This window comes from Saccoglossus kowalevskii, unplaced genomic scaffold (genome assembly GCF_978046115.1).
Source record: "Saccoglossus kowalevskii unplaced genomic scaffold, keSacKowa6.1 SCAFFOLD_24, whole genome shotgun sequence".
Taxonomy (NCBI): Eukaryota; Metazoa; Hemichordata; class Enteropneusta; family Harrimaniidae; genus Saccoglossus; species Saccoglossus kowalevskii.
Window position 1 is genome coordinate 3,068,334 of NW_028188618.1, and position 25,182 is coordinate 3,093,515.

The 25,182-nt window shown below is 35.2% G+C and overlaps 1 protein-coding gene across 1 annotated transcript; it reads right to left on the reverse strand.

Moving 5' to 3' along the window:
- On the reverse strand, positions 1–25,182 carry LOC144358260 (uncharacterized). The gene is made up of 10 exons (XM_085496265.1): positions 25,070–25,182; positions 21,032–21,072; positions 20,676–20,734; positions 18,009–18,053; positions 5,821–5,864; positions 4,961–4,993; positions 3,531–4,214; positions 2,750–2,795; positions 579–724; positions 1–12 (listed from the first exon to the last, which is right to left on the reverse strand). Exons 1-10 carry the CDS (start codon positions 25,154–25,156, stop codon positions 1–3), a joined length of 1,197 nt encoding a protein of 398 aa, XP_085352391.1. The 5' UTR covers positions 25,157–25,182.

Consider the following 25,182-nt stretch of genomic DNA (forward strand, 5'->3'; position numbering starts at 1 on the left):
TTATATCAAACGCTGAATGAAAATGAAATACAAATTGATTGTCAGGTGTGACAGGATTACTATTATATCCAAATAGATCTCAATCTCAAGTAGACCAAATATTAGATACTAAATTAGCACAATTGTACTAGACTTATAATTGAAAGTGAAAGCAATAGACGAAGTCTGTATGACAACCTGGCCAACTTTGTAGCTGAGATGCATTCACCTCACTATTATTTGAAATAAACTTTTATTGTGTTGACCACTGTATTGACAGCTTTAGCATCCAGACATGTGATTTATAGTAAATTCAGCAAGAGTAACCCAAGGCCAAGCTGAAAATATGCTACTACAGTTCAGCATTGAGTAGAGTGTCAGGTCATTTTTATCAGCAGCAACACACAAATCATACTCTACTCCTACAATTCATATGCTTCAATGTTTTATGCTTACGTCAGTTCTATTTTTAGTAAATCATTAAACTACTTACTGTACTCACTCACCAGACATTACTGCTACATAATAATTTGATGTGTTAATGCAAGAAATATTTTCATCAGTGGTACAATGCTAAATATGGTACATATTAAACTTACTGCAGTGATGTCTATTCCCAACTCCCGCTGCCACCTTCGTTGGTCTAACAGGATACGACGTGCAATACATTGTTCAGCTGTGCGACCATGATATTTTGGACAACCACTGAAGGATCTGTGGTGTGCGTATTTCCCAGTAGCATGTCCTATAGAAATAAAATAACATTTTTATCAGTTTAGGAATTGAATGGGACATTACAATACACACATTATTATATCAACTGGTTGCTTGGTTATTTTTTTTTTTTTGATAAATAGTTATTGATGAATTGTATTTTCATCTATTTTGTTTCCTAATATAGAATGATTTGAAATTATAAATAATTTCTGTCTGTCAATGACCTATTCACATAAGTTTACTAGCATGGCAGGGCAGTGGACTAGACTAGTTCAGTAGAACTATTTTCACAGTCCTCATCAGATTTTTTTTTATTTTATTTTTATCAATTTAACTACTTGTATTTTCATTTTTTTTCTGATGAAATAAACATACACTTTACATAACTTACTTGTCAACAATGAAGCACATTACATACAATAACAGTAAATTAGAGGAAGAAACTGATACTTTCTGACCATATGAACCATATAAGCAATGTACTCATAACAAGTTTAAACAAAATTTTGAATTTGAACCATATTTAGAACAAATCAAAAATGTGCTACACAGATTGAGCTTCACTAAATTACGCATTTCTTCTCACGTGTTGCCAATTGAAAAACTTAGATATAATAAAACACCTCCAGAGCAAAGGTTTTGTTTTCTATGTAATGAACAGGCTATTGGGGATGAATTCCATGTTTTACTCAATTGTAAAAATAGTCAGATTGTACAAGCTCATACTAAATTTGAAGCTAAATTACCAATTTATGATGACAACATTTGTAAGTTATCAAATCTTGAGAAATTTAAGTACTTGCGAGGAACTAAAAATTTATTGATTTTATTTCTAAGCTTTAGTTTAGTCTAATTTTGTTTGTTTTCTTCATACATACTAAATTTTGTGTCAAATAAAATATCTGTCTATGATGAGAATTCTTGCCACAAGATTATACATCTTAAATATTTTGTTTATAGTAATATATCACGAATATAAACATGTCAGGAATATGATTATGATGATTGTTTAACATTAAAATGATCAAACGAGTACTTGTCCAAATTGAGAAACATTGCTCTGGAAAAGCATCAATTAAAAGAAAATCAGCCATTTTGAATACATGTATATATATCTATAACATGATGTATAATGAATATATTAAATTTGAACATAAACAGTCAATGCATGTCAGAGATATGGCTTTAGAAGCCCATTCATTAAAACAAAATAGCCGCCAGTCAGCCATTTTGAATCAGATCTGTAAAATAAGATGACGTGCATCAGGAACCCGTAATGTCTAATGTATGTAAGTTTGAACAAAATCCATCCATAAATGCTTGATATTTGATGATTCTTTAGCACAAAAATGGCCACCATTCGACCATTTTTAATAGGATCGTCAACTATATATCTGAATATCTATGACATGATGAATAATGAATATTTAAAATTTGAACATAATAAGTCAAAGCAAGTCAGATGTATGGCACTAGAACCACAGTCGGCCATTTTGAATCTTATCTGAAAAACAAAATGATGTGCATCAAGGTCCTATAATGTCCAATGTATATACCAAGTTTGAACAAAATCCATCTGTAAACAGCCGGTAGATGCTTGATTTTGATGATTTTTCAGTACAAAAATGGCTGCCATTTGGCCATCTTGAATCAGATCATGAAACAAATTGATGTGCATATGAATAATATGTATAATGTATGTGTGAAATTTGAATGTAATTGGTCCAGATATGTCTAAGATACAGGTGTGGACGCACGGACATACAGACGTACAGACAGACAGACATACGTATGTACAGACAGACAGACAGACAGACAGACAGACAGACAGACAAGTTGAATTTGTACATTAACTAACACTACCTATTAATATGTACACTTACTATTAATATAACATATTCTGAATAACACTCTTTCCTTGTACAGTCTAGATGTGCAGACAGACAAATGTGGGATAAAAATATTAAACTGATCATTGGATAGCATGAACAAAGGTCATACAAGATGTACAATTCAATTGATGTTCAGACAAAATAGTTTTTCATATTCTTACCCAGGCTATCACATGTTGGATCAGGGCATCTTCCTCTGGGCACATGCTACAAAAGAGATCAAAGCAATATTTAATGTTACAGTATTGTATTAACTGTTGAAGTATGACACAGTACCAGGTAATCAATGTTACTGTATTATGAGGTTAGAACTTGAAATTATTTATTTCTAGAAGCCAGTGTATTTCAACAAACTGAAGACAAGTGGATAATACAGTTGATATGATGCCAGAGATATCAACCAATTCAGTAAGAAATATCAAGTGGTAAACTTTGTATGATTCATATGCTAATTTATGCTAATTAGGCATGACATAACATCAGTGGGGTAATAAAATAAAACTGCTTGTAAAATGGAATAATATTTGCTAAATTACAACACTAAACTTTTACTGAAATCTGTTCACCTTATAAACTGAATATCATTTCAGAATACTTGACTTCAATAATGGCCTTGACTGTCTAGTTATGTGCAGTTGGTCTAACAGTTGAGAAATTATCAAACTCTTGTCACCTCTCACAAAAATGAACCTGTAAACGTATGCAGCTAAACAAAATTTCCCACTGATTTGTTCAGCTAATATGCAAATACTAATCTTGAATAAGTAATCGTGGGATTTCTGAGTTTAATTTCATGGGCCCAATTAATAGGTAAAAATGTTGGTTCCTTTATTTTATATGAGGTAGTAGTTTTAGTGTTGTGAAAATGCATTTCCTAAAACAGTAAGTAGGATAGTGACTTTTCTTAATTGACTAGTTCAAAATATATTAAACTCTTATTACCTGAGGTTGTGGCATTGGTTGTGTTTCATTGACTGACACTGGCTCTTCATCAGGTAGATTACGGTTCAGTGCTGTAGACTGGTGAGTTGGTGATGATGGTTGGTGCATAAATGGCAATGGTATGGGTAAGTTGATATGCAAGGTGTTGTTGGTGGGTGAGATGTTAATACTTGGTGTATCATTGGAGTTGACTGGAATCGGGATGACTGGGATTGGCTCGGTTCGAGGTGGAGTTGCAGGCACATTGTCATTATTGACGAATGGCTTATTGGAATTAAATGGCAAGTTGGTAGCAGCAGATTGTTGGACTCCGTCAACACAATGTGTATTTCTGAAAACAGGTGGTGAGTTTGAGACAGATGATGGTGAGTCAAGGTCATCGCTGGAATCTATGTAATGAGGGACAAAGGGAGGATGTGATCGATGGTTAGCAACTGGATCACTGACATGAGACGAACCAGCAACAGGGTTTAATGGCAATGGAGTAGAGCCGGAACGTGATGGTGATGATGAGTTTAAAAGTTGCTCCTGCATGTCTGAGTTGTCTGGCTGTCGTTCCTGCTCCATCGGTTCTGTCGCTGAAGTTGATGGTCTTCTTGGTGTTGGATTGTTTGTTACTACTGGTGTCAAATTTTCTGCTAGTCTTGGATCTGCTGTTCTATTTACAGGGGGGTATTGCTGCTCCTATTTATTCAAATGAAAATGCATTTAATTAATTCCAATAATTATCAAAAATATATGCAGTAAAAATCAATCAGATAATTGAAAGAAAGAAAGAAAGAAAGAAAGAAAGAAAGACAGAAAGACAGAAAGACAGAAAGACAGAAAGACAGACAGAAAGACAGAAAGACAGACAGACAGACAGACAGACAGACAGACAGACAGACAGAAAGACAGACAGACAGACAGACAGACAGACAGACAGACAGACAGACAGACAGACAGACAGACAGACAGACAGACAGAAAGAAAGAGAGAAAGAAAGAAAGAAAGAAAGAAAGAGAGAAAGAAAGAGAGAAAGAAAGAGAGAAAGAAAGAGAGAAAGAAAGAGAGAAAGAAAGAGAGAAAGAAAGAGAGAAAGAAAGAGAGAAAGAAAGAAAGAGAGAAAGAAAGAGAGAAAGAAAGAAAGAGAGAAAGAAAGAGAGAAAGAAAGAAAGAGAGAAAGAAAGAAAGAGAGAAAGAAAGAAAGAGAGAAAGAAAGAGAGAAAGAAAGAAAGAGAGAAAGAAAGAAAGAAAGAAAGAAAGAAAGAAAGAAAGAAAGAAAGAAAGAAAGAAAGAAAGAAAGAAAGAAAGAAAGAAAGAAAGAAAGAAAGAAAGAAAGAAAGAAAGAAAGAAAGAAAGAAAGAAAGAAAGAAAGAAAGAAAGAAAGAAAGAAAAGTAGAACTTTTGCTGCACAAAGGAGCCAAGGATGTATAATGTAAAGCACCAACCTCGTTGGGTGTTTCTCGTGGATTTGTTCTTTGCTGAAAGATAGAAGATAATTTAAATGTCAGTAATTGGTTTATTACAGTGTGTGATACTATGATACTATATAAAGTAACTGAATCTAGGCTTCAAAAGTAGTGATCCGAGTGGTAAATAAATACATGATCAATTAATATTTTGGTAATATATTGTGTCCAACGTCATTATTATGGGCCAAAAACATTTTTTTAGAAAATTTTGTACCAAATGTGGATTTTATTTATCATTGTAAACTATCATAGAGGATACACTTTCAACATACTTTTAGGGCAAGATTTAACAATTTTGCCTAAGAGTTAATGAGAAAGTATGTTTTAAATTTTTCGGCACTATTCTTCAATATTTTTGGAAATGACCATATAATTTATGAGCCAACATTTTTCAGTTTTTTAGATATTTTTGTCCTAATTTTAAGAAGGATAGTGAATAACTGCTAATAACATGCCCACAAAAGACAAGTTTATTCCAAAATGTTGGATGATTGCCCCCAATGCATCATGGGAAATATAATTTTTATACACATACAAATGTTGGACAGGCAATTCAAATTATATTTCCCATGATGCATTAGAGCAATCCTGGCAGGTTAATGGTATAGCCATGTGATATACAGATCATGTGGAATGATATAATGTCACTAATAAGCATACAACTGCTAAATTACCTCATTATTTTGAGTAAAGTAAACAATTCACAGTTATCAAATAGGGCCAGTTTGTGGCAGACTATATTGGTTTCTGTAAATGTGAAAATATCCTTCAAACAGCCACTATGAAATACATGTATATATAAAATATTCACAACATCAAATCTGTATAACACTTACTTTTTTGTTTTGTTTGTTTTTTTCCTCATCATTCTTTCTCTTCTCTGGAAATGAAGGAGAACAAAAAATTCTAAATCATCGTAAGATGGAACATTGTTCACTACATACCATGGTGTATGTGTACCACGTGGAACATTGTTCACTGTATACCATGGTGTATGTGTACCAAGTTTGAACATTGTTCACTGTATACCATGGTGTATGTATACCAAGTTGGAACATTGTTCACTGTATACCATGGTGTATGTGTACCAGGTAGAACATTGTTCACTGTATATCATGGTGTATGTGTACCAAGTTTGAACATTATTCACTGCATACCATGGTGTATGTGTACCAAGTTGGAACATTGTTCATTGTATACCATGGTGCATGTATACCAAGTCAGAACATTGTCCACTGTATACCATGGTGTATGTATACCAAGTTGGAACATTGTTCACTGTATACCATGGTGTATGTATACCAAGTTGGAACATTGTTCATTGTATACCATGGTGCATGTATATCAAGTTGGCACATTGTTCACTGTATACCATCATGGTGTATGTATACCAAGTTGGAACATTGTTCACTGTATACCATGGTGTATGTATACCAAGTTGGAACATTGTTCACTGTATACCATGGTGTATGTGTACCAAGTTTGAACATTATTCACTGTATACCATGGTGTATGTGTACCAGGTGGAACATTGTTCACTGTATACCATGGTGTATGTATACCAAGTTGGAACATTGTTCACTGTATACCATGGTGTATGTATACCAAGTAGGAACATTGTTCACTGTATACCATGGTGTATGTGCACCAGGTGGAACATTGTTCACTGTATACCATGGTGTATGTGCACCAGGTGGAACATTGTTCAGTGTATACCATGGTGTATGTGTACCAAGTTTGAACATTGTTCACTGTATACCATGGTGTATGTATACCAAGTTGGAACATTGTTCACTGTATACCATGGTGTATGTATACTAAGTTGGAACATTGTTCACTGTATACCATGGTGTATGTGTACCAAGTTTGAACATTGTTCACTGTATACCATGGTGTATGTGTACCAGGTGGAACATTGTTCACTGTATACCATGGTGTATGTGTACCAAGTTTGAACATTGTTCACTGCATACCATGGTGTATGTATACCAAGTTGGAACATTGTTCACTGTATACCATGGTGTATGTATACCAAGTTGGAACATTGTTCACTGTATACCATGGTGTATGTGCACCAAGTTTGAACATTGTTCACTGTATACCATGGTGTATGTGTACCAGGTGGAACATTGTTCACTGTATACCATGGTGTATGTGTACCAGGTGGAACATTGTTCACTGTATACCATGGTGTATGTGTACCAAGTTTGAACATTGTTCACTGTATACCATGGTGTATGTGTACCAAGTTTGAACATTGTTCACTGCATACCATGGTGTATGTGTACCAGGTGGAACATTGTTCACTGTATACCACGGTGTATGTATACCAAGTTGGAACATTGTTCACTGTATACCATGGTGTATGTATACCAAGTTTGAACATTGTTCACTGTATACCATGGTGTATGTATACCAAAATTGAACATTGGTCACTGTATACCATGGTGTATGTGCACCAAGTTTGAACATTGTTCACTGTATACCATGGTGTATGTGTACCAGGTGAAACATTGTTCACTGTATACCATGGTGTATGTGTACCAAGTTTGAACATTGTTCACAGTATACCATGGTGTATGTGTACCAGGTGGAACATTGTTCACTGTATACCATGGTGTATGTATACCAAGTTGGAACATTGTTCACTGTATACCATGGTGTATGTGTACCAAGTTTGAACATTGTTCACTGTATACCCTGGTGTATGTATACCAAGTTTGAACATTGTTCACTGTATACCATGGTGTATGTATACAGAGTTGGAACATTGTTCACTGTATACCATGGTGTATGTGTACCAAGTTGGAACATTGTTCACTGTATACCATGGTGTATGTGTACCAAGTTGGAACATTGTTCATTGTGTACCATGGTGTATGTGAACCAGGTGGAACATTGTTCACTGTATACCATGGTGTATGTGTACCAAGTTTGAACATTGTTCACAGTATACCATGGTGTATGTGTACCAGGTGGAACATTGTTCACTGTATACCATGGTGTATGTGTACCAGGTGGAACATTGTTCACTGTATACCATGGTGTATGTGTACCAGGTGGAACATTGTTCACTGTATACCATGGTGTATGTGTACCAAGTTTGAACATTGTTCACTGTATACCATGGTGTATGTATACCAAGTTTGAACATTGTTCACTGTATACCATGGTGTATGTGTACCAGGTGGAACATTGTTCACAGTATACCATGGTGTATGTGTACCAGGTGGAACATTGTTCACTGTATACCATATGGTGCATGTATACCAGGTTGAACATTGTTCACTGTATACCATGGCGTATGTGTACCAAGTTGGAACATTGTTCACTGTATACCATGGTATATGTGTACCAAGTTGGAACATTGTTCACTGTATACCATGGTGTATGTGTACCAAGTTGGAACATTGTTCACTGTATACCATGGTGTATGTGTACCAGGTGGAACATTGTTCACTGTATACCATGGTGTATGTGTACCAAGTTTGAACATTGTTCACAGTATACCATGGTGTATGTGTACCAGGTGGAACATTGTTCACTGTATACCATGGTGTATGTGTACCAGGTGGAACATTGTTCACTGTATACCATGGTGTATGTGTACCAGGTGGAACATTGTTCACTGTATACCATGGTGTATGTGTACCAAGTTTGAACATTGTTCACTGTATACCATGGTGTATGTATACCAAGTTTGAACATTGTTCACTGTATACCATGGTGTATGTGTACCAGGTGGAACATTGTTCACTGTATACCATGGTGTATGTGTACCAAGTTTGAACATTGTTCACAGTATACCATGGTGTATGTGTACCAGGTGGAACATTGTTCACTGTATACCATATGGTGCATGTATACCAGGTTGAACATTGTTCACTGTATACCATGGCGTATGTGTACCAAGTTGGAACATTGTTCACTGTATACCATGGTGTATGTGTACCAAGTTGGAACATTGTTCACTGTATACCATGGTGTATGTGTACCAAGTTGGAACATTGTTCACTGTATACCATGGTGTATGTGTACCAGGTGGAACATTGTTCACTGTATACCATGGTGTATGTGTACCAGGTGGAACATTGTTCACTGTATACCATGGTGTATGTGTACCAGGTGGAACATTGTTCACTGTATACCATGGTGTATGTGTACCAAGTTTGAACATTGTTCACTGTATACCATGGTGTATGTATACCAAGTTTGAACATTGTTCACTGTATACCATGGTGTATGTGTACCAGGTGGAACATTGTTCACAGTATACCATGGTGTATGTGTACCAGGTGGAACATTGTTCACTGTATACCATGGTGTATGTGTACCAGGTGGAACATTGTTCACTGTATACCATGGTGTATGTGTACCAGGTGGAACATTGTTCACTGTATACCATGGTGTATGTGTACCAAGTTTGAACATTGTTCACTGTATACCATGGTGTATGTATACCAAGTTTGAACATTGTTCACTGTATACCATGGTGTATGTGTACCAGGGAGAACATTGTTCACTGTATACCATGGTGTATGTGTACCAAGTTTGAACATTGTTCACAGTATACCATGGTGTATGTGTACCAGGTGGAACATTGTTCACTGTATACCATATGGTGTATGTATACCAGGTTGAACATTGTTCACTGTATACCATGGCGTATGTGTACCAAGTTGGAACATTGTTCACTGTATACCATGGTGTATGTATACCAAGTTGGAACATTGTTCACTGTATACCATGGTGTATGTGTACCAAGTTTGAACATTGTTCACTGTATACCATGGTGTATGTATACCAAGGTGGAACATTGTTCACTGTATACCATGGTGTATGTGTACCAGGTGGAACATTGTTCACTGTATACCATGGTGTATGTGTACCAAGTTTGAACATTGTTCACAGTATACCATGGTGTATGTGTACCAGGTGGAACATTGTTCACTGTATACCATGGTGTATGTATACCAAGTTTGAACATTGTTCACTGTATACCATGGTGTATGTGTACCAGGTGGAACATTGTTCACTGTATACCATGGTGTATGTGTACCAAGTTTGAACATTGTTCACAGTATACCATGGTGTATGTGTACCAGGTGGAACATTGTTCACTGTATACCATGGTGTATGTGTACCAGGTGGAACATTGTTCACTGTATACCATGGTGTATGTGTACCAAGTTTGAACATTGTTCACAGTATACCATGGTGTATGTGTACCAGGTGGAACATTGTTCACTGTATACCATATGGTGCATGTATACCAGGTTGAACATTGTTCACTGTATACCATGGCGTATGTGTACCAAGTTGGAACATTGTTCACTGTATACCATGGTGTATGTATACCAAGTTGGAACATTGTTCACTGTATACCATGGTGTATGTGTACCAAGTTTGAACATTGTTCACTGTATACCATGGTGTATGTATACCAAGGTGGAACATTGATCACTGTATACCATGGTGTATGTGTACCAAGTTTGAACATTGTTCACTGTATACCATGGTGTATGTGTACCAGGTGGAACATTGTTCACTGTATACCATGGTGTATGTGTACCAAGTTTGAACATTGTTCACTGTATACCATGGTGTATGTGTACCAGGTGGAACATTGTTCACTGTATACCATGGTGTATGTGTACCAAGTTTGAACATTGTTCACTGTATACCATGGTGTATGTATACCAAGTTGGAACATTGTTCACTGTATACCATGGTGTATGTGCACCAAGTTTGAACATTGCTCACTGTATACCATGGTGTATGTATACCAAGTTGGAACATTGTTCACTGTATACCATGGTGTATGTATACCAAGTTTGAACATTGTTCACTGTATACCATGGTGTATGTATACCAAGTTTGAACATTGTTCACTGTATACCATGGTGTATGTATACCAAGTTGGAACATTGTTCACTCTATACCATGGTGTATGTATACCAAGTTGGAACATTGTTCACTGTATACCATGGTGTATGTGTACCAGGTGGAACATTGTTCACTGTATACCATGGTGTATGTGTACCAAGTTTGAACATTGTTCACTGTATACCAAGGTGTATGTATACCAAGTTGGAACATTGTTCACACTATACCATGGTGTATGTATACCAAGTTGGAACATTGTTCACTGTATACCATGGTGTATGTATACCAAGTTTGAACATTGTTCACTGTATACCATGGTGTATGTGTACCAGGTGGAACATTGTTCACTGTATACCATGGTGTATGTGTACCAAGTTTGAACATTGTTCACTGTATACCATGGTGTATGTGTACCAAGTTTGAACATTGTTCACTGTATACCATGGTGTATGTATACCAAGTTGGAACATTGTTCACTGTATACCATGGTGTATGTGCACCAAGTTTGAACATTGTTCACTGTATACCATGGTGTATGTATACCAAGTTGGAACATTGTTCACTGTATACCATGGTGTATGTATACCAAGTTTGAACATTGTTCACTGTATACCATGGTGTATGTATACCAAGTTTGAACATTGTTCACTGTATACCATGGTGTATGTATACCAAGTTGGAACATTGTTCACTGTATACCATGGTGTATGTATACCAAGTTGGAACATTGTTCACTGTATACCATGGTGTATGTGTACCAGGTGGAACATTGTTCACTGTATACCATGGTGTATGTGTACCAAGTTTGAACATTGTTCACTGTATACCATGGTGTATGTATACCAAGTTGGAACATTGTTCACACTATACCATGGTGTATGTATACCAAGTTGGAACATTGTTCACTGTATACCATGGTGTATGTATACCAAGTTTGAACATTGTTCACTGTATACCATGGTGTATGTGTACCAGGTGGAACATTGTTCACTGTATACCATGGTGTATGTGTACCAAGTTGGAACATTGTTCACTGTATACCATGGTGTATGTATACCAAGTTTGAACATTGTTCACTGTATACCATGGTGTATGTGTACCAAGTTGGAACATTGTTCACTGTATACCATGGTGTATGTATACCAAGTTGGAACATTGTTCACTGTATACCATGGTGTATGTGTACCAAGTTGGAACATTGTTCACTGTATACCATGGTGTATGTGTACCAGGTGGAACATTGTTCACTGTATACCATGGTGTATGTGTACCAAGCTGGAACATTGTTCACTGTATACCATGGTGTATGTATACCAAGTTGGAACATTGTTCACTGTATACCATGGTGTATGTATACCAAGTTGGAACATTGTTCACTGTATACCATGGTGTATGTGCACCAAGTTTGAACATTGTTCACTGTATACCATGGTGTATGTGTACCAGGTGGAACATTGTTCACTGTATACCATGGTGTATGTGTACCAGGTGGAACATTGTTCACTGTATACCATGGTGTATGTGTACCAAGTTTGAACATTGTTCACTGTATACCATGGTGTATGTGTACCAAGTTTGAACATTGTTCACTGCATACCATGGTGTATGTGTACCAGGTGGAACATTGTTCACTGTATACCACGGTGTATGTATACCAAGTTGGAACATTGTTCACTGTATACCATGGTGTATGTATACCAAGTTTGAACATTGTTCACTGTATACCATGGTGTATGTATACCAAAATTGAACATTGGTCACTGTATACCATGGTGTATGTGCACCAAGTTTGAACATTGTTCACTGTATACCATGGTGTATGTGTACCAGGTGAAACATTGTTCACTGTATACCATGGTGTATGTGTACCAAGTTTGAACATTGTTCACAGTATACCATGGTGTATGTGTACCAGGTGGAACATTGTTCACTGTATACCATGGTGTATGTATACCAAGTTGGAACATTGTTCACTGTATACCATGGTGTATGTGTACCAAGTTTGAACATTGTTCACTGTATACCATGGTGTATGTATACCAAGTTTGAACATTGTTCACTGTATACCATGGTGTATGTATACAGAGTTGGAACATTGTTCACTGTATACCATGGTGGATGTGTACCAAGTTGGAACATTGTTCACTGTATACCATGGTGTATGTGTACCAAGTTGGAACATTGTTCATTGTGTACCATGGTGTATGTGAACCAGGTGGAACATTGTTCACTGTATACCATGGTGTATGTGTACCAAGTTTGAACATTGTTCACAGTATACCATGGTGTATGTGTACCAGGTGGAACATTGTTCACTGTATACCATGGTGTATGTGTACCAGGTGGAACATTGTTCACTGTATACCATGGTGTATGTGTACCAGGTGGAACATTGTTCACTGTATACCATGGTGTATGTGTACCAAGTTTGAACATTGTTCACTGTATACCATGGTGTATGTATACCAAGTTTGAACATTGTTCACTGTATACCATGGTGTATGTGTACCAGGTGGAACATTGTTCACAGTATACCATGGTGTATGTGTACCAGGTGGAACATTGTTCACTGTATACCATATGGTGCATGTATACCAGGTTGAACATTGTTCACTGTATACCATGGCGTATGTGTACCAAGTTGGAACATTGTTCACTGTATACCATGGTATATGTGTACCAAGTTGGAACATTGTTCACTGTATACCATGGTGTATGTGTACCAAGTTGGAACATTGTTCACTGTATACCATGGTGTATGTGTACCAGGTGGAACATTGTTCACTGTATACCATGGTGTATGTGTACCAAGTTTGAACATTGTTCACAGTATACCATGGTGTATGTGTACCAGGTGGAACATTGTTCACTGTATACCATGGTGTATGTGTACCAGGTGGAACATTGTTCACTGTATACCATGGTGTATGTGTACCAGGTGGAACATTGTTCACTGTATACCATGGTGTATGTGTACCAAGTTTGAACATTGTTCACTGTATACCATGGTGTATGTATACCAAGTTTGAACATTGTTCACTGTATACCATGGTGTATGTGTACCAGGTGGAACATTGTTCACTGTATACCATGGTGTATGTGTACCAAGTTTGAACATTGTTCACAGTATACCATGGTGTATGTGTACCAGGTGGAACATTGTTCACTGTATACCATATGGTGCATGTATACCAGGTTGAACATTGTTCACTGTATACCATGGCGTATGTGTACCAAGTTGGAACATTGTTCACTGTATACCATGGTGTATGTGTACCAAGTTGGAACATTGTTCACTGTATACCATGGTGTATGTGTACCAAGTTGGAACATTGTTCACTGTATACCATGGTGTATGTGTACCAGGTGGAACATTGTTCACTGTATACCATGGTGTATGTGTACCAGGTGGAACATTGTTCACTGTATACCATGGTGTATGTGTACCAGGTGGAACATTGTTCACTGTATACCATGGTGTATGTGTACCAAGTTTGAACATTGTTCACTGTATACCATGGTGTATGTATACCAAGTTTGAACATTGTTCACTGTATACCATGGTGTATGTGTACCAGGTGGAACATTGTTCACAGTATACCATGGTGTATGTGTACCAGGTGGAACATTGTTCACTGTATACCATGGTGTATGTGTACCAGGTGGAACATTGTTCACTGTATACCATGGTGTATGTGTACCAGGTGGAACATTGTTCACTGTATACCATGGTGTATGTGTACCAAGTTTGAACATTGTTCACTGTATACCATGGTGTATGTATACCAAGTTTGAACATTGTTCACTGTATACCATGGTGTATGTGTACCAGGGAGAACATTGTTCACTGTATACCATGGTGTATGTGTACCAAGTTTGAACATTGTTCACAGTATACCATGGTGTATGTGTACCAGGTGGAACATTGTTCACTGTATACCATATGGTGTATGTATACCAGGTTGAACATTGTTCACTGTATACCATGGCGTATGTGTACCAAGTTGGAACATTGTTCACTGTATACCATGGTGTATGTATACCAAGTTGGAACATTGTTCACTGTATACCATGGTGTATGTGTACCAAGTTTGAACATTGTTCACTGTATACCATGGTGTATGTATACCAAGGTGGAACATTGTTCACTGTATACCATGGTGTATGTGTACCAGGTGGAACATTGTTCACTGTATACCATGGTGTATGTGTACCAAGTTTGAACATTGTTCACAGTATACCATGGTGTATGTGTACCAGGTGGAACATTGTTCACTGTATACCATGGTGTATGTATACCAAGTTTGAACATTGTTCACTGTATACCATGGTGTATGTGTACCAGGTGGAACATTGTTCACTGTATACCATGGTGTATGTGTACCAAGTTTGAACATTGTTCACAGTATACCATGGTGTATGTGTACCAGGTGGAACATTGTTCACTGTATACCATGGTGTATGTGTACCAGGTGGAACATTGTTCACTGTATACCATGGTGTATGTGTACCAAGTTTGAACATTGTTCACAGTATACCATGGTGTATGTGTACCAGGTGGAACATTGTTCACTGTATACCATATGGTGCATGTATACCAGGTTGAACATTGTTCACTGTATACCATGGCGTATGTGTACCAAGTTGGAACATTGTTCACTGTATACCATGGTGTATGTATACCAAGTTGGAACATTGTTCACTGTATACCATGGTGTATGTGTACCAAGTTTGAACATTGTTCACTGTATACCATGGTGTATGTATACCAAGGTGGAACATTGTTCACTGTATACCATGGTGTATGTGTACCAAGTTTGAACATTGTTCACTGTATACCATGGTGTATGTGTACCAGGTGGAACATTGTTCACTGTATACCATGGTGTATGTGTACCAAGTTTGAACATTGTTCACTGTATACCATGGTGTATGTGTACCAGGTGGAACATTGTTCACTGTATACCATGGTGTATGTGTACCAAGTTTGAACATTGTTCACTGTATACCATGGTGTATGTATACCAAGTTGGAACATTGTTCACTGTATACCATGGTGTATGTGCACCAAGTTTGAACATTGTTCACTGTATACCATGGTGTATGTATACCAAGTTGGAACATTGTTCACTGTATACCATGGTGTATGTATACCAAGTTTGAACATTGTTCACTGTATACCAAGGTGTATGTATACCAAGTTTGAACATTGTTCACTGTATACCATGGTGTATGTATACCAAGTTGGAACATTGTTCACTCTATACCATGGTGTATGTATACCAAGTTGGAACATTGTTCACTGTATACCATGGTGTATGTGTACCAGGTGGAACATTGTTCACTGTATACCATGGTGTATGTGTACCAAGTTTGAACATTGTTCACTGTATACCAAGGTGTATGTATACCAAGTTGGAACATTGTTCACACTATACCATGGTGTATGTATACCAAGTTGGAACATTGTTCACTGTATACCATGGTGTATGTATACCAAGTTTGAACATTGTTCACTGTATACCATGGTGTATGTGTACCAGGTGGAACATTGTTCACTGTATACCATGGTGTATGTGTACCAAGTTTGAACATTGTTCACTGTATACCATGGTGTATGTGTACCAAGTTTGAACATTGTTCACTGTATACCATGGTGTATGTATACCAAGTTGGAACATTGTTCACTGTATACCATGGTGTATGTGCACCAAGTTTGAACATTGTTCACTGTATACCATGGTGTATGTATACCAAGTTGGAACATTGTTCACTGTATACCATGGTGTATGTATACCAAGTTTGAACATTGTTCACTGTATACCATGGTGTATGTATACCAAGTTTGAACATTGTTCACTGTATACCATGGTGTATGTATACCAAGTTGGAACATTGTTCACTGTATACCATGGTGTATGTATACCAAGTTGGAACATTGTTCACTGTATACCATGGTGTATGTGTACCAGGTGGAACATTGTTCACTGTATACCATGGTGTATGTGTACCAAGTTTGAACATTGTTCACTGTATACCATGGTGTATGTATACCAAGTTGGAACATTGTTCACACTATACCATGGTGTATGTATACCAAGTTGGAACATTGTTCACTGTATACCATGGTGTATGTATACCAAGTTTGAACATTGTTCACTGTATACCATGGTGTATGTGTACCAGGTTGAACATTGTTCACTGTATACCATGGTGTATGTGTACCAGGTGGAACATTGTTCACTGTATACCATGGTGTATGTGTACCAAGTTTGAACATTGTTCACTGTATACCATGGTGTATGTGTACCAGGTGGAACATTGTTCACTGTATACCATGGTGTATGTGTACCAAGTTGGAACATTGTTCACTGTATACCATGGTGTATGTGTACCAGGTGGAACATTGTTCACTGTATACCATGGTGTATGTGTACCAAGTTGGAACATTGTTCACTGTATACCATGGTGTATGTATACCAAGTTTGAACATTGTTCACTGTATACCATGGTGTATGTGTACCAAGTTGGAACATTGTTCACTGTATACCATGGTGTATGTATACCAAGTTGGAACATTGTTCACTGTATACCATGGTGTATGTGTACCAAGTTGGAACATTGTTCACTGTATACCATGGTGTATGTGTACCAGGTGGAACATTGTTCACTGTATACCATGGTGTATGTGTACCAAGCTGGAACATTGTTCACTGTATACCATGGTGTATGTGTACCAAGTTGTAACATTGTTCACTGTATACCATGGTGTATGTGTACCAAGTTGAAACATTGTTCACTGTATACCATGGTGTATGTATACCATGTAAAACTCAGATCTGAGTCCAGAAATCTAATTGTCACAGTATGTGCAACATGATGTATTTAAACATGTCAAATGGCTAATGTCCGGGATATGACTCTGGAACAGCATTTGTTAAAACAATGTCTGACAGTTGGTCAGATATACATGTATCACAGTTGAGAATGAATCACATTCTGCATTTCTTAAGGCATTCCAATCAATCAATGTTATAATCAGAGCAGCATTCCTACACAGAAATTCAGTAGTCAATATGCGATAGAACAAAATATTATTTTAGTATTATGCAAAGTACCGTAGTATAAATGTACTTACTCTGACCTGTTTTAATTCCTGTAGGAAACATTTTTGGATAGCGTGCTGAATAAAAAAAATAATATATTTGTTTTAGAACTTATAATATATGCAGACAATCATCTTACATTTGATATGTTTATACGAGTTTGCTGATATTCATGTATATAAATTATGTAACATAAATTATGAGACACAACCATCCAAGGTGCCTTTCTGAATTGTGAATCATCAATCAAAGCCACAAGGTTTTTAAACAGAGCAAATTGTAAAGTCAACACTGATAAGTAAAAAATAAAATTGCCATTTTTGTCAACCAATATGTCTGCCATTTTGAAATTGATCGAAAATAAATTGGTTTTTGTATACCATTCATAAACCTCAGAAAATACTGTAAAATACTTTATTTTGGCTAGCAACTAATTTTCACTATTTTCACTGAAGGAATGATTCAGTGAAAATAAATTCCAGCAAATATACCCTTGTTTTATATATTTTGAATTCAACTTGTCAATAATCAGTGAAAATAAATTCCATACAAAACACCCAAAAAGTCTTTTCAGCAAAAATTAATTCAAGGTAAAATGAAGTATTTTACAGTAAACAGATTTCAATTACAGTGCACATTCAAGCAATGTATTATTTGTATGCAAATTATTAGAATGAGATAAGATGCTCAGAAAGCTAATACAAACAATTCTAATGTATAGAATTAATGTAAGAAATGTATATAATATACAGAACATAGCGAAACTATTACAGCCTTGACCAATGAAAATCTAGATTAAATAACAAATGGCTGAATATAACTAACGATGTTTGTATGACAAACGTGAGAAGAAAACATGTGAAAAATGCATCAGTATGTCTAATCCAAATTTTGCACAGAAAATGCTGGCTGAAATTTAACAATTTTGACTAAAAATAAATATATATAAAAACAATTAAGTCATGATAGTTACATACAAATATAATATTCATGTTCCTCAAATAATACCAAATGTACTGTATTAATTTCAATGTCCCTTAAAGAACAAAAGTTCCTAATAAATTATAGTACAGTTAACAAGTTTCTCAATAATACTACATATACTGTATTAATTTTAATGAACCTTATAAAACAAGCCATGCATGGCACAGTGCCCGTTAGTTATCAAATTTAAGATATATAGTTTTGTTTATAGTAATATAGCTGGAATATAACCATGTCAGGAAAATAATTTTTTAACTTTAAAATGATTGACATTTGTATCTGATTGTCAAACAAGTACTTGTCCATATTGAGAGATATTGTTCTGGACAGCATTCAAAATCAGCCATTTTGAATACATGTATATATATATATATATATATAACATGATGTATAACGAATAATAATAAAATTTGAATATAATCAGTCAAAGCATTTAAGAGATATGGCTCTAGAAGCCCAATCATTAAAACAAAATGGCCGCCAGACAGCCATTTTGAATCCAATCTGAAAAATAAAATGACGTGTATCAGGAACCTGTAATGTCTAATGTCTAATGTATGTTATAAGCTTGAACAAAATTCATCCATAAATGCAAGAAATGCTTGATATTTGAGGATTTTTTTAGCACAAAAATAGCCACCATTCGGCCATTTTTAATAGGATCATCTAACCAATATATCTGTCTATCTATGACATGATGTATAATGAATATTTAAAATTTGAACATAATCAGTGAAGCAAGTCAGACATATGGCACTAGAACCACATTCATTAATTAAAACAAAATGGCTGCCAGTCGGCCATTTTGAATCAGATCGTGAAACAAATTGACGTGCATATGTATAATATCATGTATGATGTATGTGTGAAGTTTGATTGTGATTGGTCCAGGCATTTCTAAGATACACACGCGTCCAAACGGGGACTAATAATATTGTAGCAGGAATTGTATAAAAGTTCGCAAATAACAGTGTAGTAATTTGAGAAAATTAAAATACTACTCAGATTTGGAAAAGACAAAAAACACTTGCCCTTGCTAGTTATGACAAACAAGAATTTGATTGACATTTCAGAGAGATTGTTAAGATTCCTAAATTAGTAGATGATCAGATAAAATTGTTTGAGTTATTGTAACCACAAGAAGACAAATTTAAGTGAAATTTAATGAATGTCTTGAAAAATGTTTATAGAACACAGATAAAAAACAAACTTGGTCAAGATCTCAAACTGGTTAAAATAAAAAATCCAAGATTGAAAAAAATTTGACATAAACTGTTTGTAGTTAACAATGACAATATTAAAAACAATGGGACAGACATTTCCCTTAATATACATTGACCTTCATCTATGAAAGGGGCATAGAATTTGAAATATGTCCATTACAGGAGTTTGTGTTAGCAGCAACAAACATCAACTTAAACACCAAGACAAAAAGTATTTGCAAATTTCAAATCTGTTTACATAATTGCCAATGATTATAGTTTCACATGTCTTGTTCTATTGTTCTATTTTTCTGTGATTTCTCACGCTATTCATATTTATCATTGAGAAAGAATACTTTATCTAAAACATCTGGTTGAAGTGAACAATTACCAAAGACTGCAATTACCCACTACTATTTTCTGTATATTATATATATCAGTCTTATCAATATGATTACATGGTTACTCATTAGAAATTATGTATATACAGTGCAAATATTAACATGTACTCACGTTTTTCTTCTCTCTTTTTCTCTCTGTCTCTGTCTCTGTCTCTGTCTTTGTCTTCCATACTACAAAATGCAAAACAGAAATAATAATTAATAGTTGATAATAGTTAATTGATTGACTGATAAGAATAAAATCATTTAACATTTATTATGCATTTTAGGGTATCTTCTTTTCAATTTATGTAAATGCATTAATATTAATTGCTTTCAACACATCAGATGTTGAAAACCACCATGGGTAGTTGAAATAAATGCAAAAAAAAAGAGTGTCAGCAGGTGATGCATTAATTCAAGAAGTTTTGATGGCAGTTCAGCAAAACAGTATTCAGAAACAATCAAAATGATCATGTATGAAATTACCTTATAACTTCTATCAATATATTTTTATATACTAATCCAATCTGAAAAACAAAATGACATGATTCAAGATCCCATAATGTTGAAGGGCAGAGTTACCTCAAGATGATGGTATGGGGACATTACTGTGTTCACCCTTGAGTGTACAGCCAACCACAGGAGTCAAAGCCAGAATCTTCCACATGGTGATTCAAATAATGTAGCTACACTTTCAGACATTTTGTACTTGATTCAAAGTTGATAATTTAAAACCATTTAGTTTTCACTGCTAGAAGTTCACCATTTCAAAATTTGATGACATTCTTGAAGACAAAATATCATGCCTGTTTAGCACATTGGACGGACTGTCACAGCCAACACAAAGGTATAGATAACATATATAGGAGACTTGTGCAGATTTTTAAATTCACGTTATAATCTTTTGCTTCCATAAATAAAATAAAAAAGTATACAAGTACTTGTTATGATATACTGCAAATAATATGGTATTGATATTAATACCATAAGGGATTCCCCATTTGAAAACAGGGGTGGGCTAAAGGATTTTGTGATGGAAAGGGTTAAGGGTAAAGAGTCACTTAAACAAAATTACTCATTTTTAGGTTTAGATGACTACAAGCAGAATGAAAATTTAAATACAAAATTATTGTCAGTAATCACAATATTTGTAACATTGTAGTACCCCCCTTCCTCTGTCGCAGGCCAGGCACGTCTAGTAACGAATAATAATAATAACTTTATTGAAATCGTATCCACAATGGGGTATTGATAAATACAATAAAGGTAATGTATATAAAAAATAATGACAAAACAAAATTAGAAATATAACTAAAACTACTAAAATACATAATAGTTAGAAAAAAGAAGATAATTTATAAAAAAAAAACATGTATAGTAGAAAAGAAAATAGTTGTTTTTTTTGTTACGAGGCAGCTGGTAATCTTTTTTTTAAAATGTCTTCCCTCATAATAAAGCACTGGTAAATAAATTTACTTAACTCTTTTAATATTTGTTTATCTTTAAGTTTTAGTATGTTTATAAAATTGTCATAGTCAGAGTAATTGTCATGGAGTATGTTGTGTTCGTTGAAGAGGTCATCTCTCTTTTTTGTAGTGATTGCATTGTATTAGGAAGTGTATTTCATCTTCGATCTGACCATTGTTGCATATTAAGCATTTTCTTTAGTTCAGATCAATATTTTTATGTCTTCCTATTTCTATTTGCAGTGTATTTGCACTGATTCTTAGCTTGGTCATCGCCGACCAAATAATTTTCAAAGGTGAAATCTTGTTTTATTTCTCTATAGGTTCGTAGTTTATTTTTGTGGTTTCCGCCTTTGTTATCATCATGTAGTGATTCCTTGACATTTTTTTGATATAGCAGTTGCATTTTTTCTTTAAATCTAAAGATTACATTATCATTGTTATCGCTGCTTTTATTCCATACGTCACTCATGTTTAATAATTTGAGTAGACGTTTAATACATGATACCCAGTTGTAGGTGCCAGTTTGTACACATAGTCTGTAACATTCATTGACCAGTGTATTTTCCGGTTTATTAGCAATTTTCAGCCAGTATTTAAACATTTGTGTCAGGCTTGCTAAGAGCAGTGGGTAGCGACCCAGTTCCATAAGGCAACCAATGTTTGTGGCTTTACAGCCAACTTTTAGAAGAAATTTACAGAATTTCAGGTGGAGTTTTTCTGCTGGTGTTGAGCAGTTTGATAGGTTTGACAATTGTTTGATGTTATCACATGACCAAACCTCAGAGCAATAAAGCAAAATTGGTTTGACCACTGCATCAAACATCTTTAGATATATTTTTACTGGGATATTTGTTTCAGAATATAATTGCTGTTTTAGACTGAATAGAGCTTTCATTGCTCTGTTTTTTAAGTCAATTTTGGCTTTATGAAGTTTTCCTGTGGAATTAATTTTAATACCCAGATATGTATAAGAAGAAACTTTTTCAAGTTCTTTTTTATTTACATAAAATTTAAACTTGTTTAGACTTTTCCCAGATTTATTGAAAATGATAGTTTTTGATTTTGAGATGTTTATCTCTATTGCCATTTTTTGCAATAAATCTCACGCGAGTTTAATGCATTTTGTAATCCAGTGTGTGACTTTGACAGCAGTGGACGATCATCTGAGTATAAAAGACATGACAACTGACTGTCTAGTAGAGTTGGTGGGTCATTTTGTGATAGATCAATGTGTCTTTTGATGTCGTTTATGTATATATTGAATAGCAAAGGACTTAATCCATCACCTTGTCTAATACCTTTCTGGATTGGAAATTGCTTAGTTAGGCCTTTTTACTTTCACACATCCTGTGGAGTTTGAATACATTGATCTAATGATTTTGTAGAATTTTCCAGTAATGCCATTTTGGACAAGTTTAAACATAAGACCCTCATGCCATATGGAGTCGAAAGCTTTCTTTAGGTCAACGAAACAAGCAAAAATATATTTTCCTTTGCATAAATATTTTGTAAGTAACTGGTTAAGAACAAAAATATGGTCACTTGTACTAAATTTAGGTAGGAAACCAATCTGTTCTTCAATTATAATGTTTTCCTTGTCAATGCAATCAAGGAGTCTCTGTTTTAGAACAAGTGTAAATAATTTACTCATGGTACTACAGGGTTATGCCTCTGTAATTGTTAGGGTCTGTTTTATCCCCTTTTTTATGGATTGGGGTTATTATTCCAATATTCCAACAGCTAGGAAAATGGCCACTTTCCAATATTAGGTTAAACAGTGTTTGGATTTCATTTATCAGTATGTTTCTACTTGCTTTTATCATTTCATTGGTGATTTTATCTATTCCTGGTGATTTTCCATTTTTTAGGTTGCTTATTGCCTTTTGTATTTCTAACTGTGATATTGGTTGGTCGAGATTAGTTGATTTGAGAATATTAGTTTTTAATATTTGGGTCTATTTCATTTGTAACCATGTTTTCATTCAGATTTTTAAAGTGCTGGAACATTTTTGCCCTTTCAACATAGTCACACTTGTTGTCGGCTTGGTTATTTTTAAGTTCTTTCATGAGACGCCAATATTTATTTGGGTTCACGTTATTCAGATTCTCAAGTTTACTTAATATATTACTTGTAAATTCTCTTGGTTTCTTTTTTACCAGGTTTTTAGACTTTTTTCAGGCATTTTTTTATAGCATTTGAGTCTCAGTTGTTTATTGTATGGCTCCTAGCTTAGCTTGTTTGATAGTTTGTATACATCATTTTTCATGGTGAAAAGATCCTTTGTGTACCATTTAGAATTTTTATTTTTTTGTTTCTTTTTTGTATTAGTTTTACTTTTATATTTTTTCTTTAAACTTTTACCAGCTGCCTCTAAATATATATTTGTCAACATAGCACCCGCAGTATCAATTGACTGCTTTGAAAGATTAAATATTTCTTTGTTAAATTTATTTCTAAGTGATAAAGAATCTTTACTTTGTAAAGCATTATAAAAGTTATAGTGTGAGTCCCATCCCATAAATAAGAAATATTTGATTGCTGACTGTTGTCATTAGAATGTGATACAATGTTGTTAGATATTGCATTAGTATCCAGTCTAAAAGAGATCTGACAATGATCAGATAGGGTCAGATTTAAAGGATGGATACAAAACTGGCTTATTTTGTTGTAAATAGCATGACTAACAATAGTGTAGTCCACTGTGCTGCTGCCTCTACTCTGATGGCATGTATACGAATATAACCAGGGACACGCCAGTGAACTATGGGTTGTGAAAGTGTTTACGACGCCATTTTGAAAGCCATGCACTTGGTACAAAATAGGATATATAAACTCAATGTATTATTTATTATGTATTTGGTCATTTTGAATAAGATGGCGAACGTGTCCAACAAGTACGGAGATAAAATTAGCTGCATTCGATCTCGCGGCGGCGAACTGAATTCATTATAATCATATAGGCAAAGCGGAGCTGCTAAAACTTCCCTCGTTCTGGCATACAGACAGTGTACATCTAAAGGGGTAATCATGTCTTGCCTAAATTTCAATATTTACCTTCAAAAGCATAGTGCTCAGATCAGTGCCACTGTATCTGTGATATAAAGTCATGTTGTCATCGCTCGGTACAGAGGGACATTTCATAGCTTTGTAATCGCTAATCACAGACT

Bases quoted from the DNA above. Each gene is read 5' to 3' on its own strand.
- LOC144358260 (XM_085496265.1), bottom strand. From the start codon at position 25,156: ATGAAATGTCCCTCTGTACCGAGCGATGACAACATGACTTTATATCAC. The intron at 20,735-21,031 runs GTAATTTCATAC...TGCATTTTGTAG, and splicing joins ATATTGATAGAAGTTATAAG to TATGGAAGACAAAGACAGAG. The intron at 5,865-18,008 runs GTAAGTACATTT...CTTCATTTCCAG, and splicing joins AGGAATTAAAACAGGTCAGA to AGAAGAGAAAGAATGATGAG.